The sequence below is a fragment of the Herpailurus yagouaroundi genome, unplaced genomic scaffold (assembly GCF_014898765.1).
Source record: "Herpailurus yagouaroundi ecotype Mexico unplaced genomic scaffold, PumYag 163, whole genome shotgun sequence".
Lineage (NCBI taxonomy): Eukaryota > Metazoa > Chordata > Mammalia > Carnivora > Felidae > Herpailurus > Herpailurus yagouaroundi.
Window position 1 is genome coordinate 11,457,549 of NW_024412404.1, and position 25,174 is coordinate 11,482,722.

General features: G+C 55.2%; 2 protein-coding genes across 6 annotated transcripts in view; one reads left to right on the forward strand and one right to left on the reverse strand.

Moving 5' to 3' along the window:
• Positions 1-7,384, forward strand: part of MACROH2A2 (macroH2A.2 histone) — a 59,468-nt gene extending 52,084 nt beyond the window's left edge. Inside the window, exons 8-9 of the mRNA XM_040485256.1 lie at positions 4,499-4,673; positions 6,699-7,384. Of these exons, the coding sequence (XP_040341190.1) occupies positions 4,499-4,673; positions 6,699-6,864 (341 nt within the window). The 3' untranslated portion in view covers positions 6,865-7,384. The remainder of the gene's footprint in view (positions 1-4,498; positions 4,674-6,698) is intronic.
• A 100-nt stretch (positions 7,385-7,484) lies between these two features.
• Positions 7,485-24,773, reverse strand: AIFM2 (AIF family member 2). Of its 5 annotated transcripts, none has more exons than XM_040485251.1 (12): positions 24,518-24,773; positions 22,058-22,142; positions 16,729-16,922; positions 16,249-16,364; positions 14,802-14,921; positions 14,013-14,105; positions 12,208-12,316; positions 11,095-11,247; positions 10,422-10,514; positions 9,498-9,698; positions 9,036-9,209; positions 7,485-7,751 (listed from the first exon to the last, which is right to left on the reverse strand). In XM_040485251.1, the coding sequence occupies exons 3-11, from the start codon at positions 16,904-16,906 to the stop codon at positions 9,058-9,060; spliced, it is 1,215 nt and encodes a 404-aa protein (XP_040341185.1). In that variant the 5' UTR covers positions 16,907-16,922; positions 22,058-22,142; positions 24,518-24,773; the 3' UTR covers positions 7,485-7,751; positions 9,036-9,057. The 5 variants fall into 5 exon arrangements, with proteins under 5 accessions (XP_040341185.1, XP_040341184.1, XP_040341187.1 ...); XM_040485250.1 differs by having other exon boundaries at positions 9,013-9,209; positions 24,518-24,772; XM_040485253.1 differs by lacking the exon at positions 22,058-22,142 and having other exon boundaries at positions 7,485-9,209; positions 24,518-24,771.
• Positions 24,774-25,174: the final 401 nt, after the last annotated feature.

The window sequence follows — 25,174 nt, forward strand, 5'->3', positions numbered from 1 at the left end:
TGGCTCAGTCAATTGAGCATCCAACTCTCAGTTTTGGCTCAGGTCAGGATTGCAGGGCCCTGAGACGGAGCCCCACGTCGGGCTCCGGGCCGAGTGCGGAGCCTGCTTGAGAGTCTCTCTCTTTCCCTCTCTCTCTCTGCCCCTCCCTCGCCTGTATGTGCATGTGCTCTCTCTCTCTTTCTCAAAATAAATTAAAATAATAATAAGAAAGAAGTTCAAAAATCAAGAGAAACCTGCAAAGCAAGCTGAGGGGAAAGGCAGACCACGTAAAGACCATTCTGACCACAGACTTCTCATCAGCGACCGAGGATTCTCGGAAGTGGGGAAGAAATGGCCTCAAAGCCCCCAGGGGAAATACCATCACCCGCAAATTCCACACGCCGCTCTGTTACTATTCAGGAGGTGGCGCGAAAGACACCGTGTTCGGACACACACAAGCTGGGTGGCAGAAATCACAGGCCCTTTTGCTGCAGGGCCCACGGGAGAGAAATGAATCCAGAAGGAAGGGGAAGGCTTCAGGAATAATCACGAGCTAAGAAAGTGGGGCAGGTATGTGAGGTCCAAGCACCCGTGGCCTGGGACCCATCCGTGGTAGCTCTGTTGGAAGAAGGGATTGGTGAGGTTGAATCTGGAAGAGGGGAGACAGCTCATCAGGGTTTAACATCAGTGTGACATTTCGTTTAAAAATGCCATCCCTTATAAGACATGCCCTAATTGTATATATCATTAAGAAAGAATAAATAGCCAAGGGGCGCCTGGGTGGCTCAGTAGGTTGAGCCTCCGCCTTCGGCTCAGGTCGTGATCTCACGACTTGTGAGTTCGAGCCCCCCCATCGGGCTCTGTGCTGACAGCTCAGAGCCTGGAGCCTGCTTCGGATTCTGTGTCTCCCTCTCTCTCTGCCCCTCCCCTGCTCGTGCTCTGTCTCTCTCAAAAATAAATAAACCTTAAAAAAAAAAAGAATAACCATCCAAGATGGGATATCTAATAGGAGACCCCCACATAAAGCTGGGAATGTTCCATTCGAGAGCAAGCAAGACTTGAACCCACCACGCAGAAAGGGCAGCAAGTATGTATCTTGACCTTGACCTTGGGTGGACTGAGGGGAAAAAAAGCCCCACTAGAGAATTTGAGCCATAAGCTGGTACTCCTATGGATTTGCTGCCGAATCCAGTGCGGCCCAGAAACCTCAGGCAGGGAGGTTAGTGGAACATGAGACCAGTTTGGTAGTGACCCCAGGTGGCAAGCAGATACCACTTCTGTCTGGAATAACTCCGCTCAGTCCGGGCTGGCAGCCGTCGTAAGATGCATCCTGATTCCAGCTGGGAAGCTGAATGGGAAGCGGGAGAGATGAAGCAGAGGGTCTTTGAATGAGACAAGTCAGAGGAAACCAGCTGATGTTTCCAGTGACAGATGGAGAAGGGGGGGAATCGGGCTTCGGAACCAGGGGCACCGGAAGGTTGGCTGAGGTGCACGTCCCTGGTGAGAGGTTGGGAAAAGCTGAGTAGGAAAATGGCTTGCAGGTAGTTGCCTAGGAGCTGCCTGAGTGCCGCCTGCAGCAGCGAGAAGAGACCCGGGCCCAGACAGATAGGAAGAAGAGAGGCTGTTGCAGGAAACTGAGGCAGAAGGAAAATCATGGTGTCAGGGAGACCAAGGATTGGCAGCTTCCCAGCAGGACAAGGGGCCACCCCGGAGCCCCCTTCAGCTGCGGTAACTCTGAGAAGGTGCAGGGCCTTCCAGAATGTGATGGCTTGCCTGAGGGAAGGTTCTGGAGGCTCCTCGCAGTGACACTGCTGCCCTCAGAGCACAGGTCTTCACCGGTGAAGGTGGCTTACCAAGTGACACCGCATCAGTGCCTTGGTGCCTCTACCAAGTCTCAGCATCCCAGTCCCCAAGATACCTTAACCCTTGTCCTGGGCACATCAAGGGAACATTCTGTATCATTACAGCTTCAAGCCGTATTGTCCGTTTTCAGTTGCCACGGGAATACCTTGTCTTAGGATACCTTCAAAATCTAGTGTAGTCGAGGGCCTCAAAAGGGAAGAGAAGGGTTTGTTTTAATAGATTCAATGATTGACTGCCATCTAGGAGCATATTCCTGTTATTTAAATGACTTTACATTAGGGGCTTTCGGGTGGCTCAGTCAGTTAAGCATCTGACTCTTGATATCAGCTCAGGTCATGATCCCAGGGTCATGGGATCGAGCCCCAAGTCAGCATGGAGCCTTCTTGGGATTCTCTCTCCCTTCCTCTCTGCACCCCCCTCCTGCTCGTGTGTGCACTGTCTCTCTCTCTCTCTCTCTCAAAAATAAGTAAACATTAGGGGCAACTGGGTGGCTCGGTCAGTTAAGCATCTGACAGTTAAGCAACTTCGGCCCAGGTCATGATCTCGCCATTCGGGAGTTCAAGCCCCGCGTCGGGCTCTGTGCTGACAGCTTGGAGCCTGAGCCTGCTTCAGACTCTGTGTCTTCCTCTCTCTCTGCCCCCTCCCACTCCCACTCTGTCCCTCTCTCAAAAATAAATAAACATTTAAAAAAATACTGTAAATGACTTTACATTAAAAAGACACCATTCAGCTGGTAACATGATTATATTTTAAATTTATGTAAAATAAATCCACCCAGTATGTGAAGAGGCAGCAGACGAGAGTAGAGAAGCCTCAGAGAAATTGCCCCCAGCAGTGGGACCAATGCCAAGTGTCCCCGGTTCTCTGGAGAACAGCCCCGGACTCCGGGCCCGGGGACATTCTGCTCCTCGTGTGCAAACGTACACGGTCATAGAGTCCACCTGGTCACGCCCCCTGCCTCCTGTATTTATGTTGGCAAATTTCCTTCACTCACTTACCCGTCAGGCGGCCCGCACCCAGCAGGGCTCTGGGAAGGCAACGGGCCGACCCCAAAGGTCCACAAAGAGTGTCCACCCGCCCAACCCGGCAGGTGCAGCCATCAGTTCCCCAACACTGTGGATGTTGCTAGGAAACACTTCTCAAAAACTAGGCGGGCATCGTGTATTTCAACTAAATCTTTCTAACCAACCCCCCACACCGCTCCAGAACGCAGCAGGCACCCGTCTATGTTACAAGCACACCCGGTTCCTTGAGGGGCACGGAGCCCCAGCTCCGCAAGGTGGGCGGCTTAGGGGAGGTAGCGCGCGGCTGTGGCCGGAGAATGGCCAGTGGGTCAGACCCAACTGCTCGGCATGGGATCGGGGGAGTAAAAAGGAGCACGAACGGAAGCAACGAGACAAGGCTGGTGTAAGTCGACTTCACAACCCGTTTTGAACCCTTGCCCCCAGTGCGGGCTCCTCAGTGACCGTAAGACAGTCCTGCCCGGGGGCATGTGCAACGGAGTGGTGCGGCGGTTCTCAATTTACGGAGGGCCCTAGACCACATACGCACGCGCGCACACGCACGCACACACGCGCAAGTCCCGCACAGGCGCTACTGAGCCGGGATCCTGGGGGCGCGGTGGGGGCGGCAGGGCCTACGCATCTATTAATTAAGAGCTGTTGTATTCATTTCCTATCACTGCTTGTGACCAGTTACCACAAACTTACTGGCTTCAGACAACACGGACCGACTCTCGATGAGTGTCAGAGGTCAGAAGTCCACGGTCAGTGTGAAAGAACTAAGATGAGGTTGTTGGCAGAGCGGGTTCCTTCGCGGGGAAGCCGCTCCTTGCCCCTCCCAGCTTCCGGGCTGGGCCGTTCGGGGCTCCTGGACACATCGCCCCAAGCTCTGCCTCCTCCTTACTTCGCTTTCTCCTGCCTTTGGCCTTGCTGCCTCCCACTTAGAAGGACCCGGGTGATCCACTGACGGCACACCCAGCTAACCCGGGATAAGCTCCCCGTCCCACGATCCTTCACTTAATCACACCTGCAGAGTCCCTTCCGCCACGTAAGGTCACGCTCGCAGGGTCCACGGACGAGGACGTGGACATTTGGGGAAGGCCATTCCTCAGCTGTCGGGGTGATTCTGGTGTGTACCTTTGACTGGGAGCCATCATCAGTAGGTGGCCTGGCCGAGTGACGGGGTGGCAGAGCACGGGCAAGTCACATCGGCTTTTAACGCATCCGTCTGCAGCTGGTGCTGACCGTCCAGTGCAATTCCAACAGCGCAAACGCACGGCCCCATCAGAAGCACAGAACCCGGGGCGCCTGGGTGACTCAGTCAGTGAAGCGTCAACTCTTGGTTTTGGCTCAGGTCATGACCTCATGGTTCATGAGTTCGAGCCCCCAGTCGAGCTCTGCGCTGTGCGGGGCCTTGTTGAGTCTCTCTCTCTCTCTCTCTCTCTCTCTCTCTCTCTCTCTCTGCCTCTCCCTGGCTGGTGCTTTCTCTCCTTCAAAATAAATAAATTTAAAAAAAGAAGAAGCACGGAACGTTGCCCAGCTAGCTGCTCTGGCTTCCCTGTCCACACACAGGGACAGGGGGGGTTCCGCCCAGCCCCCAGGAGGAAGGCGGAGACCTAGGAAATAACCCGCAGTGTTTCTCTCTCCTGTCCCAGCCGCTGTCAGCCAATCCAGTGGACTCGCAGCCAAATTTGTCATCCACTGTCACATCCCTCAGTGGGGCTCTGACAAATGTGAAGAACAGCTCGAAGAGACCATCAAAAACTGCCTGTCGGCGGCAGAGGACAAGAAGCTGAAGTCTGTGGCGTTCCCACCGTTTCCCAGCGGCAGGTAAGGCGCGCTCCTCGGGGTGGGCGGGAGGTTCGGAATGTGCTCGTCCAGCCCACTCCCGGGGGCCTGCTGCCCATCCAGTCTGACCATTCCAGAAGACGTGACCCAGGGCTGCCGGCCCGGCCAAGCATGTTGACCAGGGGATGGGGCGAAAACCCCAATTTCCGCCCTTCGAAACACAGAGAAAGGCAGCTTCAGAGAGGAGCAAGGGACAGTGCTTCTCCGAGAGCCTGCCATGTTCAACGCCCACGTCCCCGCCTGCTGCCCATCCGAACACGTGGTCAGAAAACACCAGGCTTGGGGCGCCCGGGGGGCTCAGGCGGTTAAGCGTCCGACTTCAGCTCAGGTCATGATCTCATAGCTCACGAGTTCAAGCCCCGCGTCAGGCTCTGTGCTGACAGCTCAGAGCCTGGAGCCTGCTTTGCGTTCTGTGTCTCCCTCTCTCTGCCCCTCCCCTGCTCTCTCTCTCTCTCTCAAAAATAATTTTTTTTTTTAATTAAAAAAAAAAAAAAGAAAGAAAACACCAGGCCCAAAGGCCTTGCTACTCTAAGGGCTGTCCGTGGACCAGTAACCCTGCTGTGTCGGAACGTGAGAGTACAGAGTTTCAGGCCGCAGCCCAGAACTACCATCTCAGAATCCCCGGGGGACTCGTGCGCTGCCGGGGTGGAGGGGAGCAGAGGCCGGAGGCCGAGGCCCTGGCAGACACACCCAGAGAAGGGACAGGCTGTCACCCGGGGTCTGCTTTGGGAGTTTGGAGAAGTGATTGTTCTAATCGGCACAGACCCCAGCTGGGAGCATAGCAGGTACATAATGAGGATCTCTGTCCTCACAGGTGGCCTGCCTGTCCTCTCCTGTCACACTCGTGGCCAATGCAAGCTGTTGCTTCAGTTTTCAACACCCTCTCTCTTGAGAGATGCCCGTCTGTAACACGGGCAGGATTTACACACGGAAGATGGTCTGTTATAGTCGAGTTACGGGCAGGCTGAGAGGGAAATCGTGAGGCCTGGCTTCCCGCTGTAATCCCGTCTCAACCCAAACAGCGCTGGGTCTCCACAGCCTGGCCCAGAGGCACGGCGGGCTGAATTCTCCACGTGGCCAGGACCACATGCCGCAAGGATACGACATCCCAGTGAGAAGAATCCCTATCAGACAGGCCCGTCCTGCACCCGCCCGCCCCAGGGGGCTTGGTGGCTGACCCTCAATCGCCACAACGGCCGTGTCCCTGGAGGCTGGTGCCGTGGCCCAACCTGGTGGGCAGCTCCGTCTCGGCTTGGTGACTAGGGCCCTACCCAGAGTCACCAGTCCCCGACTTACAGCGGCATGTCCATACGGGTTAGTGAAAGGCACACGAGGTGCACAAAAAAGGAATTATGAAGACACGCTTTTGAGTGCACATTTCTGCCCTTTAACGATCTGACGTTGTAAAGCAGTTTGTTTTTTTTTTTAATGTTTATTTTTGAAAAAGAGACAGAGGCAAGCGGGAGACGGGCAGAGAGAGAGGGGGAGACACAGAAGCAGAAACAGGCTCTAAGCTGTCAGCACGGAGCCCAACGCGGGGCTTGAACCCACGAACTGTGAGATCATGACCTGAGCTGAAGTCGAATGCTTAACTGACTGAGCCACCCAGGCACCCCCACATTGTTAAGCAGTGTTGAGGGAGCTAACAAAGCCTAGCTATGCTTCAATGCTGAGTTGGTTGTGGTTTTAAAGCCCCGCTCGACTCGAGGCAGGCACCACAGATTCATCCAAGCAGGAGGCACTGCCCACCGGCCAGCCCTGTGACTTCGACTGAGCCAGCGTGGCTCTTGTAAAGTGGGGACAGCGTCTCCTGCCTGTCCCACTCCCGGGCTGTCCCCGTGAGGACAACCAAAGACCATAGTGGCCCAGCCTACACCCAGTGAGACCCCGGGAGACGGAAGCAAAGATAAGGAGGGGCCGCTTCCCCCCAACCCCAGGCTGAGAGCGGAGTTACCCGCGGGTCCCGGGAACCAAAGTAACGTCAGCTCTTCTCTTCCTTTGGCACAGAAACTGCTTTCCCAAACAGACAGCAGCCCAGGTGACCCTCAAAGCCATCTCGGCCCACTTTGACGACTCGAGCGCATCCTCGCTGAAGAATGTCTACTTCCTGCTCTTTGACAGCGAGAGTATTGGCATCTACGTGCAGGAGATGGCCAAGCTCGATGCCAAGTAGCCGCCCGGTGCCCGTGCCCGGCCGGAGGATCGAAGTCACAGGAGTGGGGTTTTATTTTGTAAAAGGAGAGAGGAAGTGTGACGGCAGGGGAGCGGAGGGCAGCTGGCAGGGAAGCGGGGAGCAGAGGCCGCAGGAGCAGGTCCCGCCCACGGAAGGAGCCCTCTGCCTTTTATATTCTCGTTTCAAAGAGCCTCAGTCTGTAATTAACCAGGTCTCCACGAGGGGTTTCTTTCCATGTGTTTTCTTCCTGTTGTTTTAGAACTTTTTTAAAAAACAGACTTCGTTTTAGATTTATAGCATTGACTTTTACACACACACAAAAAAAATCCTTTCAAAATTCTTAAAACCTTGTTTCTCCTTTTTGCAAGGGAAGAGGGCATAAAAGTGACTTGGGCTTTGTTGGCTGTCTGTGTTCAGTGATGGAGAGAAGAAATTGAGAGAGGCGTCCCACTGGTGCTTTTCTTTTCTGTTTTAGTGCCCCCACCCCACCCAATAATATCTGTATCTACTCCTAAAAAGATTTTGCTTCAGGCTTTTGTTTTGGTTTTGTTTGTTTGTTTTTTTTTTTTAAAGAAAAAGAAAATGAAAGGAAAAAAAAAAAAACCACAGAAGATCCAGTGTCTTTCTTACAACATATTCTTTTATTGCAATATTTTCCTCAGTTTGGAAAAACCATGTCCCCATGGGGGGACACTTGTAAAATGTTATAAATAGAACAAGGCCTGTCACTAATGAGCCAAGACTCCCACCCTGCTAGTCCCCAGGTCAGACAGCACAGAATAGCCTGTGTCTCTCAGGCAGCAGGTCCTGCTTCCAGAAGGGGAGCCTGGTTGGCCGTGGCCCACAGGAAGGGAGCCCTGGGTGAAGCCTCCAGTGGGGTAGTCATCCTTTGGGAGAGAGGCACGTGTGTCACTTAGGTAGGCCTGGGTAACAAATGGAACCGACCCAGGCCACAGCCCAGACAGGGAGCTCTCAGAACCCTGGTGAGGCTGGTGTCCCAAGGACTCTGGCCAAGTACCCAGAGTGAGCCGGGCCTGAATTTATTCCAGTGAGATCACCAACCACTTCCATTATGGAGATTTAACCCACGTCTTCCAAAATAAACTCCCTCCCCGCAACTGGAAGTCTTCTCCCAGACAGAGGAGTCCTTTATGTGCCTTAACACGGTCAGTGGCAGGCATTGCCACACGGCTGGGCCTCCACGTAAATGTCACTGGGGTTGGCCAGGAAACCAGAAGCACAAAACCCCAGAGGTTCCCACAGGAACCCCCACCCCCAGCATCAGCCGGAGTTTTGTCCCTTGCACAACTGACCGTGACGGCAGCCTAGAAGCATGTTGAGCCCCCCTCTGCTCCCTGAACGTCAGCCCAATGGCAACCCACCCAAGGGTCCCATTAGCTCGGCTGCCTTTCCTTAACATGTCCAGCGGCTGGCGGGCCAAGCTTCCGTCTTAACCTGTTAGCTTTGGAAAAACTCACTCTCTGTTAGGATAGGCTAACCGGGAGGGAAATTTATCTAACTCTTTCTTCTTAAATGTAACCTATGGTATATCATCGGGACCTAGAAATGGAAATATATAAAGTTTTGTGAAGGTTAAAGATTACAGGGACTAACAGTTTAAAATTAGACTCCTATTAACAACCTGGGTGTCAAAGAATGCACAGGCTTCCCCACCCATGATCTGATGGGAGAGGCTCGGGGTGCAGACCATCTCGACCCCAAATCCCACTCCTTAGACGGTCCCACCATGCAGGTTCCCCTGCCTGCCCTAATAAAACAGGATTTCAGTCACCAGGAGAGCCTGCTCTCTCTTGCTCTGAGAGTCCTGAATGCCAACACGTGCATTCACACACACACACACACACACACACACACACACACACGAAGAGCCCGGGGTAGAGAAGGCTGGCTATGCCCTCCCCGGGACCAGGCGAACCCCTCAGCCAGCACAACTGCAAGCCGACCTCTCCAACCCCAGAAAGCATCCTCTAGGGGGTGTCTTTTCTAATGCCTCTCTCTCTCCCTCTCCGGCTCTCTCTTTCTCTCCCGGTTTTGGTTTTTCTGTAAGGTGGGTTTCTGGTCAGTCCATCACTGGCACCTTACTCTAGGAAACGAGCCTTTGCTCTTTGGCCTTTGTCAGGTGGGTACCTCTGGTCAAGCAATCCGTTCACCTGGCGGCGGCCCAGCTCCCGCTCAGGGCGGAGACTGCCGCATGGTCTTCCAGCTCGAGGAGACGAACAGGTCCCGGCTCTTGGCCAGCCGAACCATGAGCCGCCCCACGTAGAAGCCGCTGATCTGGCCCACGCCGTCATTTCTCCCCATGGCCAGGAGGAACGTCAGCGCGCCTGTGGAGCAGACACGTGCGCACACGCTCGACTCCCGCTCGCCACTCGTGGGCCTGCCATCCCCAGAGCACAGTCCTCCCCGGAGCCTTCGGTCTGAGGACAGGGAAATGCGCATGACTTTTAGGAAGACGGGCGAGTCCCGACTTATTTTTAACGAGCTCCAGAGGGACGCTTCCATCGCCAGCCTTGAGAGGGTGTTCTAGGCCTACTTCGTCCGAAAGCTCGCAAAGGCTTCACCGCATCTAACCCAGCTCTCCGCAAACCGAGAAGTACCTGGGGCTTCCTCACCTGGCTTGTAGGCCTTGAGGGGCCTCTGTTTCCTGGCGTTGACGATGTTGGCCACGGCAACGTTGGCGTGGAGGCCGGCGTGGTAGGCCATCTTGGGCTCCCTCACATCCGCGCAGTCGCCGATGGCATAGATGTGGCTGCAGCCCTCCACCTGGAGATACTCGTTCACTCGCAGAGCACCATCGCTGGCCAGATGACTTTCTGCCAGGAAGAGCCAACCCTGAAACCAGGCTCCCGAGCTGCCGTGTCATGTGGCCACGAGGGCACAGTGAAGATGGCCTCTGGTGCCGGCTAGGCCGCCCTCCAGGGGCACGGCCTCAGGAGGCGAGCAGGCCACCCAATTCATGTCTGCCTAAAGTCCCCATCTCAGAACTCTTCCTGCAGAGGCCAGGTAACTATTCCGGGTTGGAAACTGGTCAGAAAGACAGAAAGTGCCACCTTATATAATGCATCTGACGCTCTAAGTTACCGTGCTTAGCACTGACTGCCTTACACTGATCAAGCTGCAACTTAACCAAGTCTTGAATTTCCTTCTGAACACGGATCAGATTCTGAAAGTAAATGCAGGGCTCTAGAAAATGCTAAACTTTTCTTTTTAAGGGGCTTAAAAGAATTATCTTTGAAAATGTAACATTAAGTGGCGCCTGGGTGGCTCAGTCATTGAGCATCCGACTTCGGCTCAAGTCATGATCTCGCGGCTTGTGAGTCCGAGCCTTGTGTCAGGCTCTGTGCTAACGGTGCAGAGCCTGCTTCGGATCCTCTCTCTCTCTCTCTCTCTCTCTCTCTCTCTGTCCCTCCCGTGTGTCCGCCCCTGCCCCTCTCAAAAATAAAACATTAAAAAAAAAAAAAAAAAGAAAATATAACATTAAGACCAATGGGTATAAAATTCTGGGATCTCTGTGCATTATAAGCACTCAATCCTACCCCTACTCATGGCCGGGACTAGCTTCCTTCTTCTGTGATTGGCCAATTCTTTCCTGTAGGACCCAAACAGGAGCTCCTTGTCCAGGAAGGGTGCTACGGAGTAAATGATAGGGACCTGGGGACACAGCAATCATGGGGCCGAGGAAGAGTCACGGTCTCTGGCTCACACACGGAGGCCGAGATTCCGCCTCTTCTCACCTTTCAGTGAGCTGGAGAGTTCAAGCCGAATTATTGCCTCTACTCCCCAAACGGTCATTCCAAGCTGAATGGCCAAATGTTTGGATCGGGGCCTGGGGAGAACGGCATACCTGTGAACAGTAAAAGGCCTGACCCAGGAATTTCCTCCCCTTCAGGTGCCAAGAAAGTGAAACAATAGATCTCTCCTTGGCTCTGAAACCTGCTCCCATCTCTCACCCCAAGGGGGCGGGCTCCAATTTTGAAAGACCCGTCACTTGGGCCACCCCGGGCTAGGTCGTGGCCACAGCTAAAGAAGGCACAACAAGAGCAGATCCAGACTTGAACTTAAAGTTTGATGTCACCATTCAGAAGAGACCTGAGCGGATGGGATGGAGGGGGAAGGGTTGGCGACCTGATTCCTGGTGGAGAGGCCTGCTCGGCCTGCAGAGGCTGAAGGGTGAGGCGGCCCGGGGAGTGGGCACCAGCCCCTGCTTACCGAACGCACTGCGGTAGGCGGCGCTGTTGATCCTAATACCATTGCAGACAATCACCAGGTTAGTGGCCACCTCTGTGCCTTTGTCCGTGTGCACCTGGATGCACTCTCGATACTGGTTGAGGGGCAGCTCCTCCAGATTGCTCACCCGTTCACCTGTCAAGGGAGATCTGTGAGCAGGAGGCCGGCAGGGGGCTGGGGCCCAAGCCAAGGGTGACCAGGGAAGCCCTGGGCCGCTGGGGCCCAACTAGGCGATTGCTCTGCTCCTGGCGTCCCCCCTGCCCCTCTGCCAGTCCACCCTGCTGCCCCAAGAAGCACAGTGTGGACTTCCGGCCACCCCAGAGGATCCAAAGGGAGGAAAGTTCCCCGAAGCAGTGTGCAAAAGTGAAACTGAGTTTCCCAAGACGTTCTGGGAAAAGCTATTTGAGGAAGACCTCCGCCACACCTCCCAGAGAGTCAGCCACACCATCCTAACCAGGCAGGAAGGCTCTCCAGGCGCACCACTGAGGTGAAAGCAAGAAAAGTCCAGAAGCCAGCCTACTTTCCACACTGCCTCAAAGCAAAGGTGGTCACAGTGCTGCACAGCCAGTTACAAAGGGACCAGGAGCCGGGAGGGGTCTGCATAGAGCAGGAACGTCACGCCTCCCCGTGAAAAGCGCAGACGCTGAGCCCCGGAAATGGAGTGGTCACAGCGCAGGGGTTAGGGCCCGGCTCTCTGAAGGAGCTGGGTGGTGCCCTCCCCTCCTGTTCTCATCAAAGGCTACACTCCTCATCACTTTCTGAATACAAACCAAAAAAACCCCCACCATTCGCTACCACAGAGTCATCATAATTCAGGTCAGATCCTTTAGGTGATTTCTTTAATCGTTCAGCAAACCGGTACCACCTGCACTGTGTCCAAAACAATAGTCAGGACAGCGCTGCCTCCGTGGCAGGGGAATCCTGTAAGTCCCGGGGCCTCTGGCCTGTCTGAAGACACACAGAGCCTCCAGCTGGACAACAAGGTTCAACCCCAGGACACCGAGGGCCCTCCAGCTGGGGCAGGGACCAAGCCTCTGGGCACATCTCACGGGGCCAGGCAGAGGGGCAGGGCGGCGGGGGGACTTGCACACATACTCAGCAGCAGCCGCACGCCTTTCTGGAGCAGGATCTCCTTCGCTTCCTGCCGGACACAGGGCAGGAGCTCCTTGTCGGCAAGGGCCACGTGGGAGTGGATGAGAGTGACCTGGGACAAATGACCACAGAGCAGAGAAGGAGCCACTGAGTCTCCTGTTCACACGAAGAGGCTTAAAAATGCCATCAGTCTATCTCTTCTACCTCCTCGCCAACCGCCAGTTTACAAGTGAGGAAACTGAGGCCCTGGAGAAGTAATCCGCCCAATGCCGGAACCAGATCACAGCGAGCTGGGCTGGAGCCCACATCGCCTGGCCTAAGACTCTTTCAGAATGTACCAGTGCTCCATACCCCACCCCGCTCCCAGGGCCACGTGGAAAACGATTTTCAGGCAACCTCGGGCACCTATAATTATAGTCTATATATAAGCCATTGACATTCTAACTGTAACTCAGGCTGGCATTGACATTAAAGTTAGTTCTAAAACTGGCACTCACAGGCACGTCTACTTGCTGTCTGGGTGAGCACAGGGAAGTGGGGGGCAGCCCCGAATGATGTTCACAGTTTGGGCTTTAAAAAAATTTTTTTTAACATTTATTTAATTTTGAGAGAGACAGAGACGGAGCAGAGGGGGAGGGGCAAAGAGGGAGACACAGAATCCGAAGCAGCCTCCAGGCTCTGACCCGTCAGCACAGATCCCGGTGCGGGGCTCGAACTCACGAACCGTGAGATCATGACCTGAGCCGAAGTCAGACGCTTAACCGACTGAGCCACCCAGGCACCCCGGAAGCTTGGGCTTTAAAGTCAGACTGCCTGAGTTGAAGCCTCATCTCAGATACCCAATCTACACTTCCCAAAGAGTCCGTCAAACAGGGATCCAGTCCCGTTCCTAGCACATTTGTAATGATGAACCGGGAAAACAGGTATGAAGCACATACTGAGTGCCAAATAAAGGGTGGCCAGTATTACCTGGATTTGTCCACCAGTTATAAACATACGGAAGCCACACTGACTGACTTAACTACCTCAGACTGGTCTTTACCCCATAAATCAAAATTAACAAACTTTTACGTCAATCGCTCATAATAATTACCAATAATTTGCCGCAGAACAGCCATGTAATTCAATTCGTCCATATTGATCTTACTTTTCAAAGCCAACCCGCCCTTCCTTAGGGAAGAAGAACAGCCACAGGGCCCATGTGGCTCTCGAAAGCTGGTCCGGCATCAGCTGCAAGCAAGCCCTTACATCGAGGTCCCACAATCACCCACCACCACTCAGCCCTCGGCCGAGCCTCTACATCCCGCCAGGGTGTCCTGTTTCTCTCCAGGGGACCAGGCAGCTTCTCCACCCCTCCATCAGTAAAAGGGAACAAGGCCACCGTCCCCGGGGGGGTGCTGGCCAGTCCTTCCCCAGCGCGGCCAGTGAGGCTCCTTTCTCGGAGCCACCCAGGGCCAGGCCTGCGGTCTCCTGAAGACCAAACAGCCGCTGCCTGCCTCACCCGGAACACCCACCGCAGGGGTCTTTGCGGGCCGGCAAAAAGAGGGAACCAAGGTCTACGATTGTATCTCAAGAGGCTGGAACACGGCAGGGGACACGGGAGTTCACCTCACGCCTCCTGGCTGGACCGGAGGGCGAGACCCCTCACCGGCCCTGGTTCTCCGAGAGAGGAACTCAAGGGGACGCCCCACGGCAGAGAGCAGGGCGCAGAAACACGCATTCGCGCTCCAAGTTCACAGAGCACCGCCACCCAGGCCGATGTGCAGAGAAGCTGGGCCCCCAGTGCAAAGACAAGGCCGCACGCCCACCTCTTTCTCGGGGAATTCGGTTTTAATCTCTGCCGCCATCTCCACTCCGGCAGAGCCGCCTCCCACCACCACCACGGACCGTGAGCGCCGGACCTGCAGCGGAAGGAAGTATAGCACGCGCCCTCAGACCCAGTCCGCCCCGTGGCTCGGCCAGGGCGTGGGCCTCTGGGCCCCGAGAGGAGAACAGAAGCCTTTCTGAGTCTGGGATTCAAATGTGCTTCCACGGGGCCGGCCATCTCCCTGCGTCTGCCCCTCGATTCTTGCATCAGCCCCAGGGGGCAGGTGACCGCGGCCCAGGTCTGCCTGAGTTCACAGCCGGGATCCCGACCCTGACACTCATGTCTGTCCCTGACGACGCGAGAGAGGTTCCCCAGGCTCCTCAGCGGCTGGGCAGAGAGGGCAGGGCCTGGCTGCAGTCACGCAGTAGCAGCCGCCTCGGGATCCTTCTCTGGGTCTCCACTCCTCACCCCAGTGGTGCCGGACCCCGCCCGCCCACCTCTCAGTGAAAGCTGCCTGCGATCATGGATCCGAGCCCGCTCTGTGAAACACAAAGCCTTGTGCAAACGGGACCCCAACAGAGACAAGTCGGGGACCCACACCAGTCACTGCGTGAGGTCTGGGGTGCTCATGTCCAGACTTCGATGACAGGAACAAAGGCCTCCCCCCAGGGAGTCTCTCCCTAGTAACGCCCCACCTTCATGGCTGCGCCCGGGGCTCACCATAGTGGTCCCACCCTCCCAGGGGTCCACCTGGCCCTCGCGAGACCGCCCTGGCCAATGGGCGGCTCACCTGCTTCACCATGTCCTCGTAGGCCTGGATAGCAACCTCCCGGCTGGCCACCCGGTTAAACTTGCCCGGAAAGAGCGCAGTGCTGCCAGTGGCCAGGATAAGATGTGAGAAGTGCAGGGCCTGTAGGGAGCAAGGGAAAGGAAGTGAGGGCAGCCCCGGGCTACTACCGAATGCCATCAGGCCGCTGGGCAAGAGGCACCAGGTCGGGGAGGCCCCTCTGGGCACACTGAGGCCGCCTTCCTCTGAAAGGAGCAAAAGCACGACACTGCCCAGCCACGGGGTAGCACCAGAACCCCCGGATATACCTAAGGACGCGGCCTGTACCTCCTGCCAGAGCCTCCTCCCCCCACGGAAACGGGAGGGATGCACCCCCACGCAGAGGGCAGGTGAGCAGGGACAGGAAACTACTCGTGGAGATAAGCAGGACTCGAACTTCCCATGTGGAGTCAGTTTAGAATTTCCTAGGGATTTTACAAGCCAAAAAAAAGGTGGGGGAGGGAGGGAGGGAACGAGGGAAATTGTTTGGAGCCTAAATACATAAAGCTGACAAAACCAGAGCTGCTCTGGGGGAAGGGAGAACGGAGGGGCCGTGTCCCACTCAGCCCCTTCCCCGTGGCCCAAACCACAGGACAAGGAGACTCGGTCATCTTTCCAACCAAGAGATTCCCCAGCCCAAAAATTAATTCAAGAAAGCCCGAGTCACGCTAAATCACTGAGGACAGAGATGGAGTCCCCTCTCTCCAGTCCCCCCTGAGCTTTGAATAGAGCAGAGGGCCAGACTGGAGGTGACCCTTAATACGACACACGGCAGCTCACTGAGGGACCTCTGGTCACTGCAGGTACCAGGCCCTGGGCTCCACCCGGGGCTGGGGGTTGCAGACACGAGCGAAGACCTCTGCCCCAGTCACCTCCCAATCCGGGGGATGTGGGATCACGTGTGCACCTACGTGACCAAGTCTACACAGCCTGGAGCGCCCCCACAGGCTGGCCGGGCCCGGGCCTGGTCTGGGACCCCAGCTTTCAGAGCGTAGACCCTGGGGTGAAACAGCCTGGGTTCAAGCCCTGGCTGAGTCTCTTACAAGGGGTGGGATCTTGGGCAAGCCGCTTAACCAACCTTCCTGTAAAGTGAGGCTATACCACCTCCTTCACAGTCATGGTGGGCACGAAGTACGACTCAGGAAGGCTGAAGACGGTGCCTGGCATACAGGAAAGGCTGAAGAGAAGTGCCACCACACTCTTGTGGCTGCTGTGGTCGGGTCGTTGCTTATGAGGCATCTGCTGTCCACCCGGCACCGCGTAGGGGCCACAGATGACTCTCTCAGCCCTTGACACCAGCCGCGTTCTTCCCTACCAGCAGCCGCAGCCGCAGCCCCTGGGGGGGGGGGGGGGGGGCGGGGCGGGCCTCCCGAAGCCAGCTGAGGGTCGGGTCAGCCCCCAGGATGCTCACCTCGCCATCCTCGAGCAGCACCGTCTGATTCTGCAGGTCCACCTCCACTACCAGCCCCTGCCGGAAGTTTTCCTTAAAGGTCTCCGAGTAGGAAATGAATGTCTTTTTGGCAAACCCTGGGGAATGGACACAGAGGAGGTCACAGAGGAAAACTGAGCTGCCCATCGGAGGCCACAAAAACTCAGAACCTTTCCTGAGGGGTATCCTTGGCCAAACAGCCGAGTCAGTGGTATTCCCGGGATACCACCACCCCCTAAAAGCACCAGCCTGGGCCTCACCAGGTCCTCAGGGAAGTTTCCAGCTCTTACTTCTGCCGCCTTGCTACGGCCGCTGCTTAAGGCCAGTGACCTTCTTAAGAATCTCTGGAATTTGTCTAAAGGCAGAATTCAGGCCTTGCCCTAAGCAGAGAAAACCCCTCCAGACCCAGAGTGGTTAACAAGACCGTTCGCACAAAGAAAGCCCCAGAAAAGAGGCTGTTACCGCTTTCCACGGAGGCCCGGAGGGCTGCCACGTTGTGGTGGAAGGAGTCCTTCATGTCCACCAGCACGAAGGGGATGTTCAGAGCCTGCAGCTGGCTGGCGGCGGCGATCCCACCGAAGCCCCCACCCACGACCACCACGTTCACAGCTCCCACGTCCACGGAGACCTGGGACCCCATCTCAGACCGGGTGCTCCTGGGATAGGAGGAGACACCACATTAGGGTCAGGGGCCTCAAGAGCTGGGAGGGCAGGGGTGGTCCACAGCAAGAAAGGCCTCAAATGCCAAGATTTGATCTTTTTATTTCCTTTTTTTTTTTTTTTTATAAACTCTACACCTGACATGGGGCTCAAACTCACGACCCCAAGATCAAGAGTCACGTACTCTACCAAATGAGCCAGCCAGGCACCCTGTGACTTGATCTTTCTAAAGTATACAACTGTCTATTAATGAAATTGCAATGTTGTGGCATTTGAATTAAATTCCAGAGGAACAAGGTGTATCCTAATTCCATCCCATTCCCCAACCACCCAGCTCCCTCCTCCAAGGCATCTGCTATTACCGAGTTGATCTGAATTCTTCCAGAGATATTCTGTGCACCTTCAATATTACTTTTTGCCCACATTAACCAAATTGTTGTGCACTTTTTTCACTCAGTATAGTTGTCCACTCAGCAACATGCATTAACTGAGTTGCTGGGGTGAAACAGCCTGGGTTCAAGTCCTGGCTGAGCGCGCTCTGTGCTGTGGACGCAGTAATCACAGACAGACAGACAGACGGACACCATCCCTGCCCTTGTAAAGGCAGGACTTGCAGACTCAGAGGGTGAGGTGGATGATGTCGATGAGCGACGCTAGGCAGGCACACAGCAACGAGAAGCGGTGGGCACGCCCGTGGGGAACTGGCATGCACAGACCACATTAAAAGAACTAAGCAAAATTCTTTGAGCACTGCACCAAGCGGACAACGATTCTGCCCGGCTCACGGGTCTCCGCCTTGAACCCCAGGTCTAAGGAGATCAATTAGCAGGTTATGACAATCAAGGTGTAAACAGGGTGTGGTACGATTGGGGTCATGAAGAGGGGCCTGCGGTAGGCAAGTCACCCCCGCCCCCAGCATTCCTGGGACAGCAGAGGCGCTCCAAGATGGCTGAGCAACATCCCCCCAGGGGGGCAGGAAGAACACCTGCTGGTAGGTGAGGGAGGGAGGGTGAGGGAGAAGCACTCATCATGCAGACTCTGGTCAGAGGGAGTGGGGTGCGAGGTCATGCTCCCTGCCTGGGACAGGTCCTCTGTGAGAGCATCGGCAGAGGGCGGAAGCCAGATCTGCAGGCCGAGTGTGCCCCTGACGCCCACACGTGGACTGGGGCAGCCTGACCAGCTCCTGGCAGACTGAGAACCAACTATGGTTGAATCCCTGAGGAGCTGAGATTCGGGACACACTGCTTGGCTCAGAACTGAAGCGGATGCTAGAGGACTTCCGAGGCAGGGGTCACTAGGCACCGAACCACTGAGCACAAAGGAAAAAGAAGAAGAGAGCAGTTTACCTGAGCTCTCCTAGCCAGTCTGGGAGGCTGTCCCTGAGGCTCACCCTCCCAAGGGCCTGGGTCACCTGGTGCCTCCATGGAGGGCAGAGGGGCTGGCCTGGGGCTGTGGCGAGGGGCCTGGTCTCCAGAGCAGCTTAGCCCCAGAGAGGGGCGCTCCTGGTCCAGGCCTCTGGGCTCGCTCGGGTGGGAGCTTTGTGGGGAGCAGTCCTGACTTCGGCTGAGATCCTGAGAGCATCCTGCCGGGAGATGCTGACTCAGGGGCGACAGGCAAGCAAAGCTCCTGGCCTGAGCCAGGCTCCAAGGAGAGGCAGAAATAAGCCAGGCTGCCGGAGAGAAACGCCGAAGAAAGAAACAAAAGCTTACACAAAAGCTGCACGCAGAAAGCAGCAGGAGAGGCCAACAGCTGCTGTGGGCTTCAGGGAAGGGGTGTTTGGGGGAAGCGGGGGGAGGGGAGGCAGAGAGGTAAGAAACTGGAACCCAGGGCAACTTTGAAGGACAGACAGCAAGCTGTCAAAAGGCTCGATGGGGAAGCACGTTCCGGGCCATCTGGGACCCTCTCAGCACTACAGGCACTGAAAGGCCACAACGCGTTCCTGCACCATTTGTGTGTGTGGCCTGGGGCACAACCCCTCCCCTCTCTGGGCCTGTAATGGGAGGGGACACCCTGAAATGTCCTTGCACATGTAAGTTTCCAAGACGTGGATCTTCCTCTACTTATGAAGGCAGTTTAAGGTTGGATGGACCTCCAGGCACCGTTCTCATTGGCATTCAAATCCCCGCTGCCTCATTTCTCCCCTGGGGGAGATAGAACCCAGCTGCCTCATTTCTCCCCTGGGGGAGACAGAACCCAGCTCCGGCAGAGCCGGTAGCTTTGGCACAGGAAATCATTAGAGATTTAACTTTATTTCTCATTGGCTGAATGGTTCCCAGTGCATCAAGGATTATACATCCCACCCATTTTGCAGATGAAGAAACTGAGTCCTCAGCAGGGCTGTGACCAAGACAAGTCCCCAGCATGCAGCGCCACCTTCACTGTTCCAGGCCCTCAGAAAGGTTGTCCAGAGTTGGCCCCTGTGTGTTCATCAGGCTGAATCTGCCAACTGGGCCAGAAGGAGAATGTCTCCCAAGGCCAGGACCCAAGAGGGCCCAGGAACCCAGCCAGAGGCCAGGAGAGGATACCAGAAGCTGAGCAGGGCCTGTGAATGCGGCAGACAGTGAGGCAAGCTATGGAAGAGGTACATTTCACCTGCCCCCTTCAACCCAGCCCCCTCTGTGCCAGCCTACTCTTGGGGCCAGCAGTCAGCAAGGAGGTCGGACAAAAACCAGAGAACTCTGCCTCCAAGTAGGGCACAGGCCCTAGAGAGGATACACAGCTTGTTGGGAAGGGTTGGGTCACATTGGACCACGCAGGGCAGCTCAAGGAGGAGCCTTGAAAAACAGCCGGGGCCAGGGGCCTTCACCACCAAAGAAAAGCTTAGGCCAGAATCTCCTTCCCAGGGCAGAAAGTCCAGCAACCCCAGCATAAGCCTGACGGACAGTGGGCTGGCCAAGGAGTTGAATCTCTGCTCCCTCAGACCCCCCCAGATCATCAACTGACTTCCCCAAAGGAAGCCTAACCTTGGCCTTGCCCAACTAGGTACACCCCTCAATAAAAGCAAATTGCTTCTCCAGAGCTCCCAGTAGGAGGTTTGGGGCCCGAGGGCAGAGCCAGGCCTAGGAGGGGCTGCCAAAGCTGGGCCAGGGAAGAGGAAGCTCTTTTACAATCCAAACCGCCTGAGGCCTCTCCTGGAATCTGTTCCCCTCCCCTAGCCTCTGACACTCCCACTTGGGGACTGGAGGCTGGCAGCTCCCCAGCCCATTCCACCTTTCCTCCCCAGCAGCCTCCCCTCCCCAACATTCTCGGACACGCCAACCCTCCCTTGGCTATTCTAGTGCCAATTCTCCCATGGCCCCAAGGACAGCTAGACCCTGCTAGGCACAACTTAATTTGCAGCGTGCCGGACCCAGGGGCTTAGGTCATAGACCTGCCTTCCCAGCTACATAGCCTAAAGGTGATCAAAAAGTGTAGGCTGAATTATGTAGCAGGATGGCTGCGCAAATGGCCTCAATAAATGGGAGATGCCATCAATCAATGGAAACCTCCATAAATGGCAGACGACACTATTATACACCCATACGATGGAATATTCTGGAGCCATTTGTTTTTAGAGTGATGATTTTTCACATGAAAATTCTGTCCATGGCTAGTCCCCACCCATAGAATGTACAGAACCAAGAGTTAACCCTATGGCCTCTGGGTGATTATGTCAATGCAGGTTTATCAACTCTAAGAAATGTATCGCTCTGGAAAAGTGGTGTTGCCAATGGGAGAAGCTATATTTGTGTAGGAGCAGGGGGCACGGGGGAAATCTCTGCACCCTCCCCTCTACTTTGCTGTGCCCCTAACACTACTCTAAAAACATAAAGTCTTAGGGGCACCTGGGTGGCTCAGTCGGTTGAGCGCTCAACTCTTGGTTTCGGCTCAGGTCATGGACTCGGCGGTTCATGAGTTCAAGCCCCGCATCGGGCTCTTCACTGACGGTGCTGAGCCTGCTTGGGATTTTCTCTCTCCCTCTCTCTCTGCTCTTCCCCCGCTCGCTCCCTCTCTCTCTCTCTCAAAATAAATACGTAAACTTAAAAAAAATTTTTTTTAATAATAAATAAAAAAATAAAAACAGGGGGCGCCTGGGTGGCGCAGTCGGTTAGGCGTCCGACTTCAGCCAGGTCACGATCTCGTGGTCCGTGAGTTCGAGCCCCGCGTCAGGCTCTGGGCTGATGGCTCAGAGCCTGGAGCCTGTTTCCGATTCTGTGTCTCCCTCTCTCTCTGCCCCTCCCCCGTTCATGCTCTGTCTCTCTCTGTCCCAAAAATAAATAAACGTTGAAAAAAAAATTTTTTTTAAAAATAATAAAAAAAAATAAAAACATAAAGTCTTAGGGGGGTAAAAAAGGCTATCCATAAAAAGTTAGGTAATAGAACAGCATGCGAAGCCTAATCCCACGGTGTGTGCAAATCAGACACAGACACACAGACACGTAATGATCACATCAGCCAGAACTCTTTGTGCTTTTATCCATATCTCTGCGTTGAACAGGTGTGGGGTTTTATCCCCACTTTGGAAACAAGTTCAATAATTTGTCCAAGTTCAATCCTCAACACTCTGACCAGAACTGCACTCTGAGCCAGAATGCTAACAGTGGTCACCAGGTGATGTTTTTACTCTCTTCTTCGAACTTTTTGTGTGTGTGTGTTGTAAATGTTTTTTTAATGTTTGTTTATTTTTGAGAGGCAAGGGAGGGGGAGAGAGAGAGGGAGACAGAGGATCTGAGGCAGGCTCCTTGCTGTCAGAGCAGAGCCCACTGTGGGGCTCAGACTCACAAACCGTTGCGACCCAAGCCGAAGTCAACCAACTGAGCCACCCAGGTGCCCCATGTGTTTGTGGAATATTTTTAACTGGGTATGTATGTCATTTTTACAGAAATAATAAGAGTTTAAAAGCTGGGCAGGCCTCCTACCATTTATTTTTTTAAGTTGAGATATTCATATATTATAAAATTTTAAAGTATACAATTCAACGGTTTCTAGTACATTCATAAAGTTGTGCAACCATCCCTATGACCTAATCCCAGAACATCTGCATCACCCCAAAATAACCTCTTACCCATTAGCACTCACTCTCCGTCCCCCCCTCCCTCCAGCCGCTGGCAACCACTAATCTTTCGGTCTCTATAGACTGCCTATTCCATACCTTTTGTGACTGGCTTCTTTCCCTTTGCATAGTGTTTTCAAGAGTCGTCCAAACTGTAGCACGCATCGCCATTTCAATCCTTCTCCTTTTTTTATTTTTCATGTTTATTTATTTTGAGAGAGAGAGAGCGCGCGAGCGAGCACAAGCAGGGGAGGAGCAGAGAGAGAGGGGGAGAGAGAGAATCCTAAGCAGGCTCTACGCTGTCAGGGCACAGCCTGACACAGGGCTCCATGCCATGAACCGCGAAATCATGACCTGAGCCGAAATCAAGAGTCGAACGCTTAACTGACTGAGCCCCCGAGGTGCCCCTTCATTCCTTCTTACGGTTAACATTCCATCGTACGAAGATACCACATTTTGTTTCACCATTTGTCACTTGATGGACATTTGGGTTGGTTCCACCTGGTGGCTGTTACGAACAACGCTGCTATGAACATTTGTGTAAAAGTTTTTGTGTGGACACTTGTTTTTAATTCTCTCAAGTACATATCCCTAGGAGTGGGATCGCTAGGTGTCTGGCAATTCTAGATTCAACTGTTTGGAGAACTGCCAATCCCACCGTCTGATTCTGAACCGAACATCAAGCCAAGGGAGAGACCCCAGAGACTCTTAACGAAATCTGTCAAGACTCAGGAATGTCAGCATAAGAGAACGTCCAGGGGCTCCTGGGTGACTCAGTCGGTTGAGTGTCCTTGAATGTCTGACTCTTGGTTTCAGGTCAGGTCAAGATCTCAGGGTTCGTGAGTTCAAGCCCCATGTCAGGCTCCGCTCTGATGGCCCATGCCTGCTTGGGATTCTCTCCCCCCGCCCCTCTCCTGCTTGCACATGAGCACATGCACACACTCTCTCAAAATAAAAATAAAAGAACATCCATGAAAACAACTCCTACATGTCCAGCAACTCCTATATTTTACCTTTGCCCCCCCCCATACACACACACACACACACACACACACACACACACACACACAAAATCTGGTTTACACTTGTATTTTCTCAGTCAATCCTACTTTCTCTGCCAAGGACACCAGCCTGACCACAGGATGATTTTTCTCTAATAACACAAACAAGGGGCTGTTAGGAATCTACTGAAAAGCAAGGAAGTCACATTTATGCCAAAGCTGTTAAGAGGTCATGCTTCAGAAATACAGCAGGAGCCATGTGGGCTCTGATCAGAGCAAGGACATTGCCCAACATTGCTTCACAGAGATTACAAATAAAACAGGCCATTTTTTGAGTCATCATAGTCCTATCAAGGGTGGATCTCCACAGCCATGTTTCCATAATGGCAGTTCGGATAAGGGGGCCACTAGAGTGTGACTCACCCTGAACCTCCTCCCTACCTGCAGGAGGGAGAGGGGCAGGCAGCCTCCCTCACCAGACAGCCTGAGAGCTGGCCTTCCATGACTGGCCCCTGAGGGGACACACACGGAACATAACCCAAAAAAGACCAGTTCCTGAAGGAACAGAAAGTCTGAAGAGGGGCTGTCTTTTCATGGCCCAGCACGGGGCAGCTCTGGGCAGACATGTTCCTTCAGGTGTTCCATACACTCAAAGAGAAAATCAAGGCCATGGAACTTGTATACCCTCCTGGGAGCAAGTCACTTTGTGGTTCCCTAAACACCCCCACCAACAGTCTGCTCACTGCCTGTGTCTGGACCCTGGCTTCTTCATTTCACTGCCAAAGACCGGACACAGGCTCAGCCCAGGTCCACCCCCTCACTGCTAAGGAGTCCTGAACAAGGCCAGGCCCAAGTGGGCCTGGGTCTCCTCCCCTAAGGCAGAAGCCCTCCAGACTCCGGGTTTCACCCAGCGCTCCTCCCAGGGCTCCTCTCTAGGCGCAAGGGTGAGGGCAGGGGGGCCTGAGAGTTTGGACACTAGTGTGGTCATGCGCATTATACACACCAGCCTGGGCAGGCCCCCCTGATATTTTACACATTTACATATTGTACATGCTGGCCTTTGAACACAAGGTAGGGAGCTGGCTGGGACACCCGAAAACCCCTTCCCAAACTGTCTGACCCTCTGCCCAGTGCCTGTGCTCCTGCGGGATCATCAGCTCCCAAGGGCCTCTCCCCTCCCCACCCCGACTGTACATCCAAGGGTCAGAAGGACTCTTGCTGGAGGGGAAAGGCCGGTGAGTTTAGTGGGTGGTGTTGGAAGGAAAACGTCCGACATCACCCACTAAAAGCAGCTCCGGGTGGACTTCAGGCTTCCCGGCCTTCCCAGCTCCACCGGAGTTAGTTCGGGACCACTGGCCTTTGTCCCCGCGGGAACTGGGACTTCATGGGGGGGAGAAGCAGACCTCCTAGGGCACCCCGGAGACTGTGGGCGCTCGGGTAACCCGAGGGATTTCCTTCAGACGGAGGTTTTCCTCCTGCCCTGTGACACTAGCTTCCACCCAGAGGTGACCCGCGAGCACTCCCAGGGTGGGGGCGTGGAGAGGGCAGCCCGTCTTACCTGGGAAGACCTCAGAAGTTTCGAGGGGCGGACGGGGAGGAGGCGAGTTTGCCCTACCCTTGCCGCCGGGCCTAAGCCTCCCAGTTTTCGTGTGCTGAGGGAACTGGGGTGGGGCAGGCCGGGGCCCGGTACCTGGAGCAACCGCCCTCCCCCGCCAGGGCCACAACGCCCGCACACCGGAGCTCGGACGCAACCCGCCAGGTCTTTCAGGCCCGGCGAGGCCCCTCCGGGCGCCTGTAGGGCGGGCGCGCGGGGGGGCGGGGCCCCGAGAGCCCGCCCCTTGCACCACTCGGCCAGTCCGCTCTGGGATTGCCGCGCGCCCCAGGCCCCTCCCGGCGGGCGTGGGCGTGGCTCGGTACGTGCCCGCCCCCGGAGGGAGCCTGGGGAGCTGCGGCCGCGGCACCGATACCAGCAACCCCTGGCGACGCCGAGCGTGCTCGGGCCCACGCGAGCGCTCGACGCCCGGAACGCCTTCCCCACGCCTCTGACTTCGGCCGCCTGTCTGCCAGGCCCCTCGGAAGCTCCGAGAGCTCAGCGCGACTCCACAGCGGGCGGATCACCAGCCTCCGGCTGCTCGCCTGTAAATCCCAATTCGGCAAACGCCGGGCACCCGCTGAACGCCGGCACTGTGCGCCGCGTGGGGGGGTGGGGGTGGGG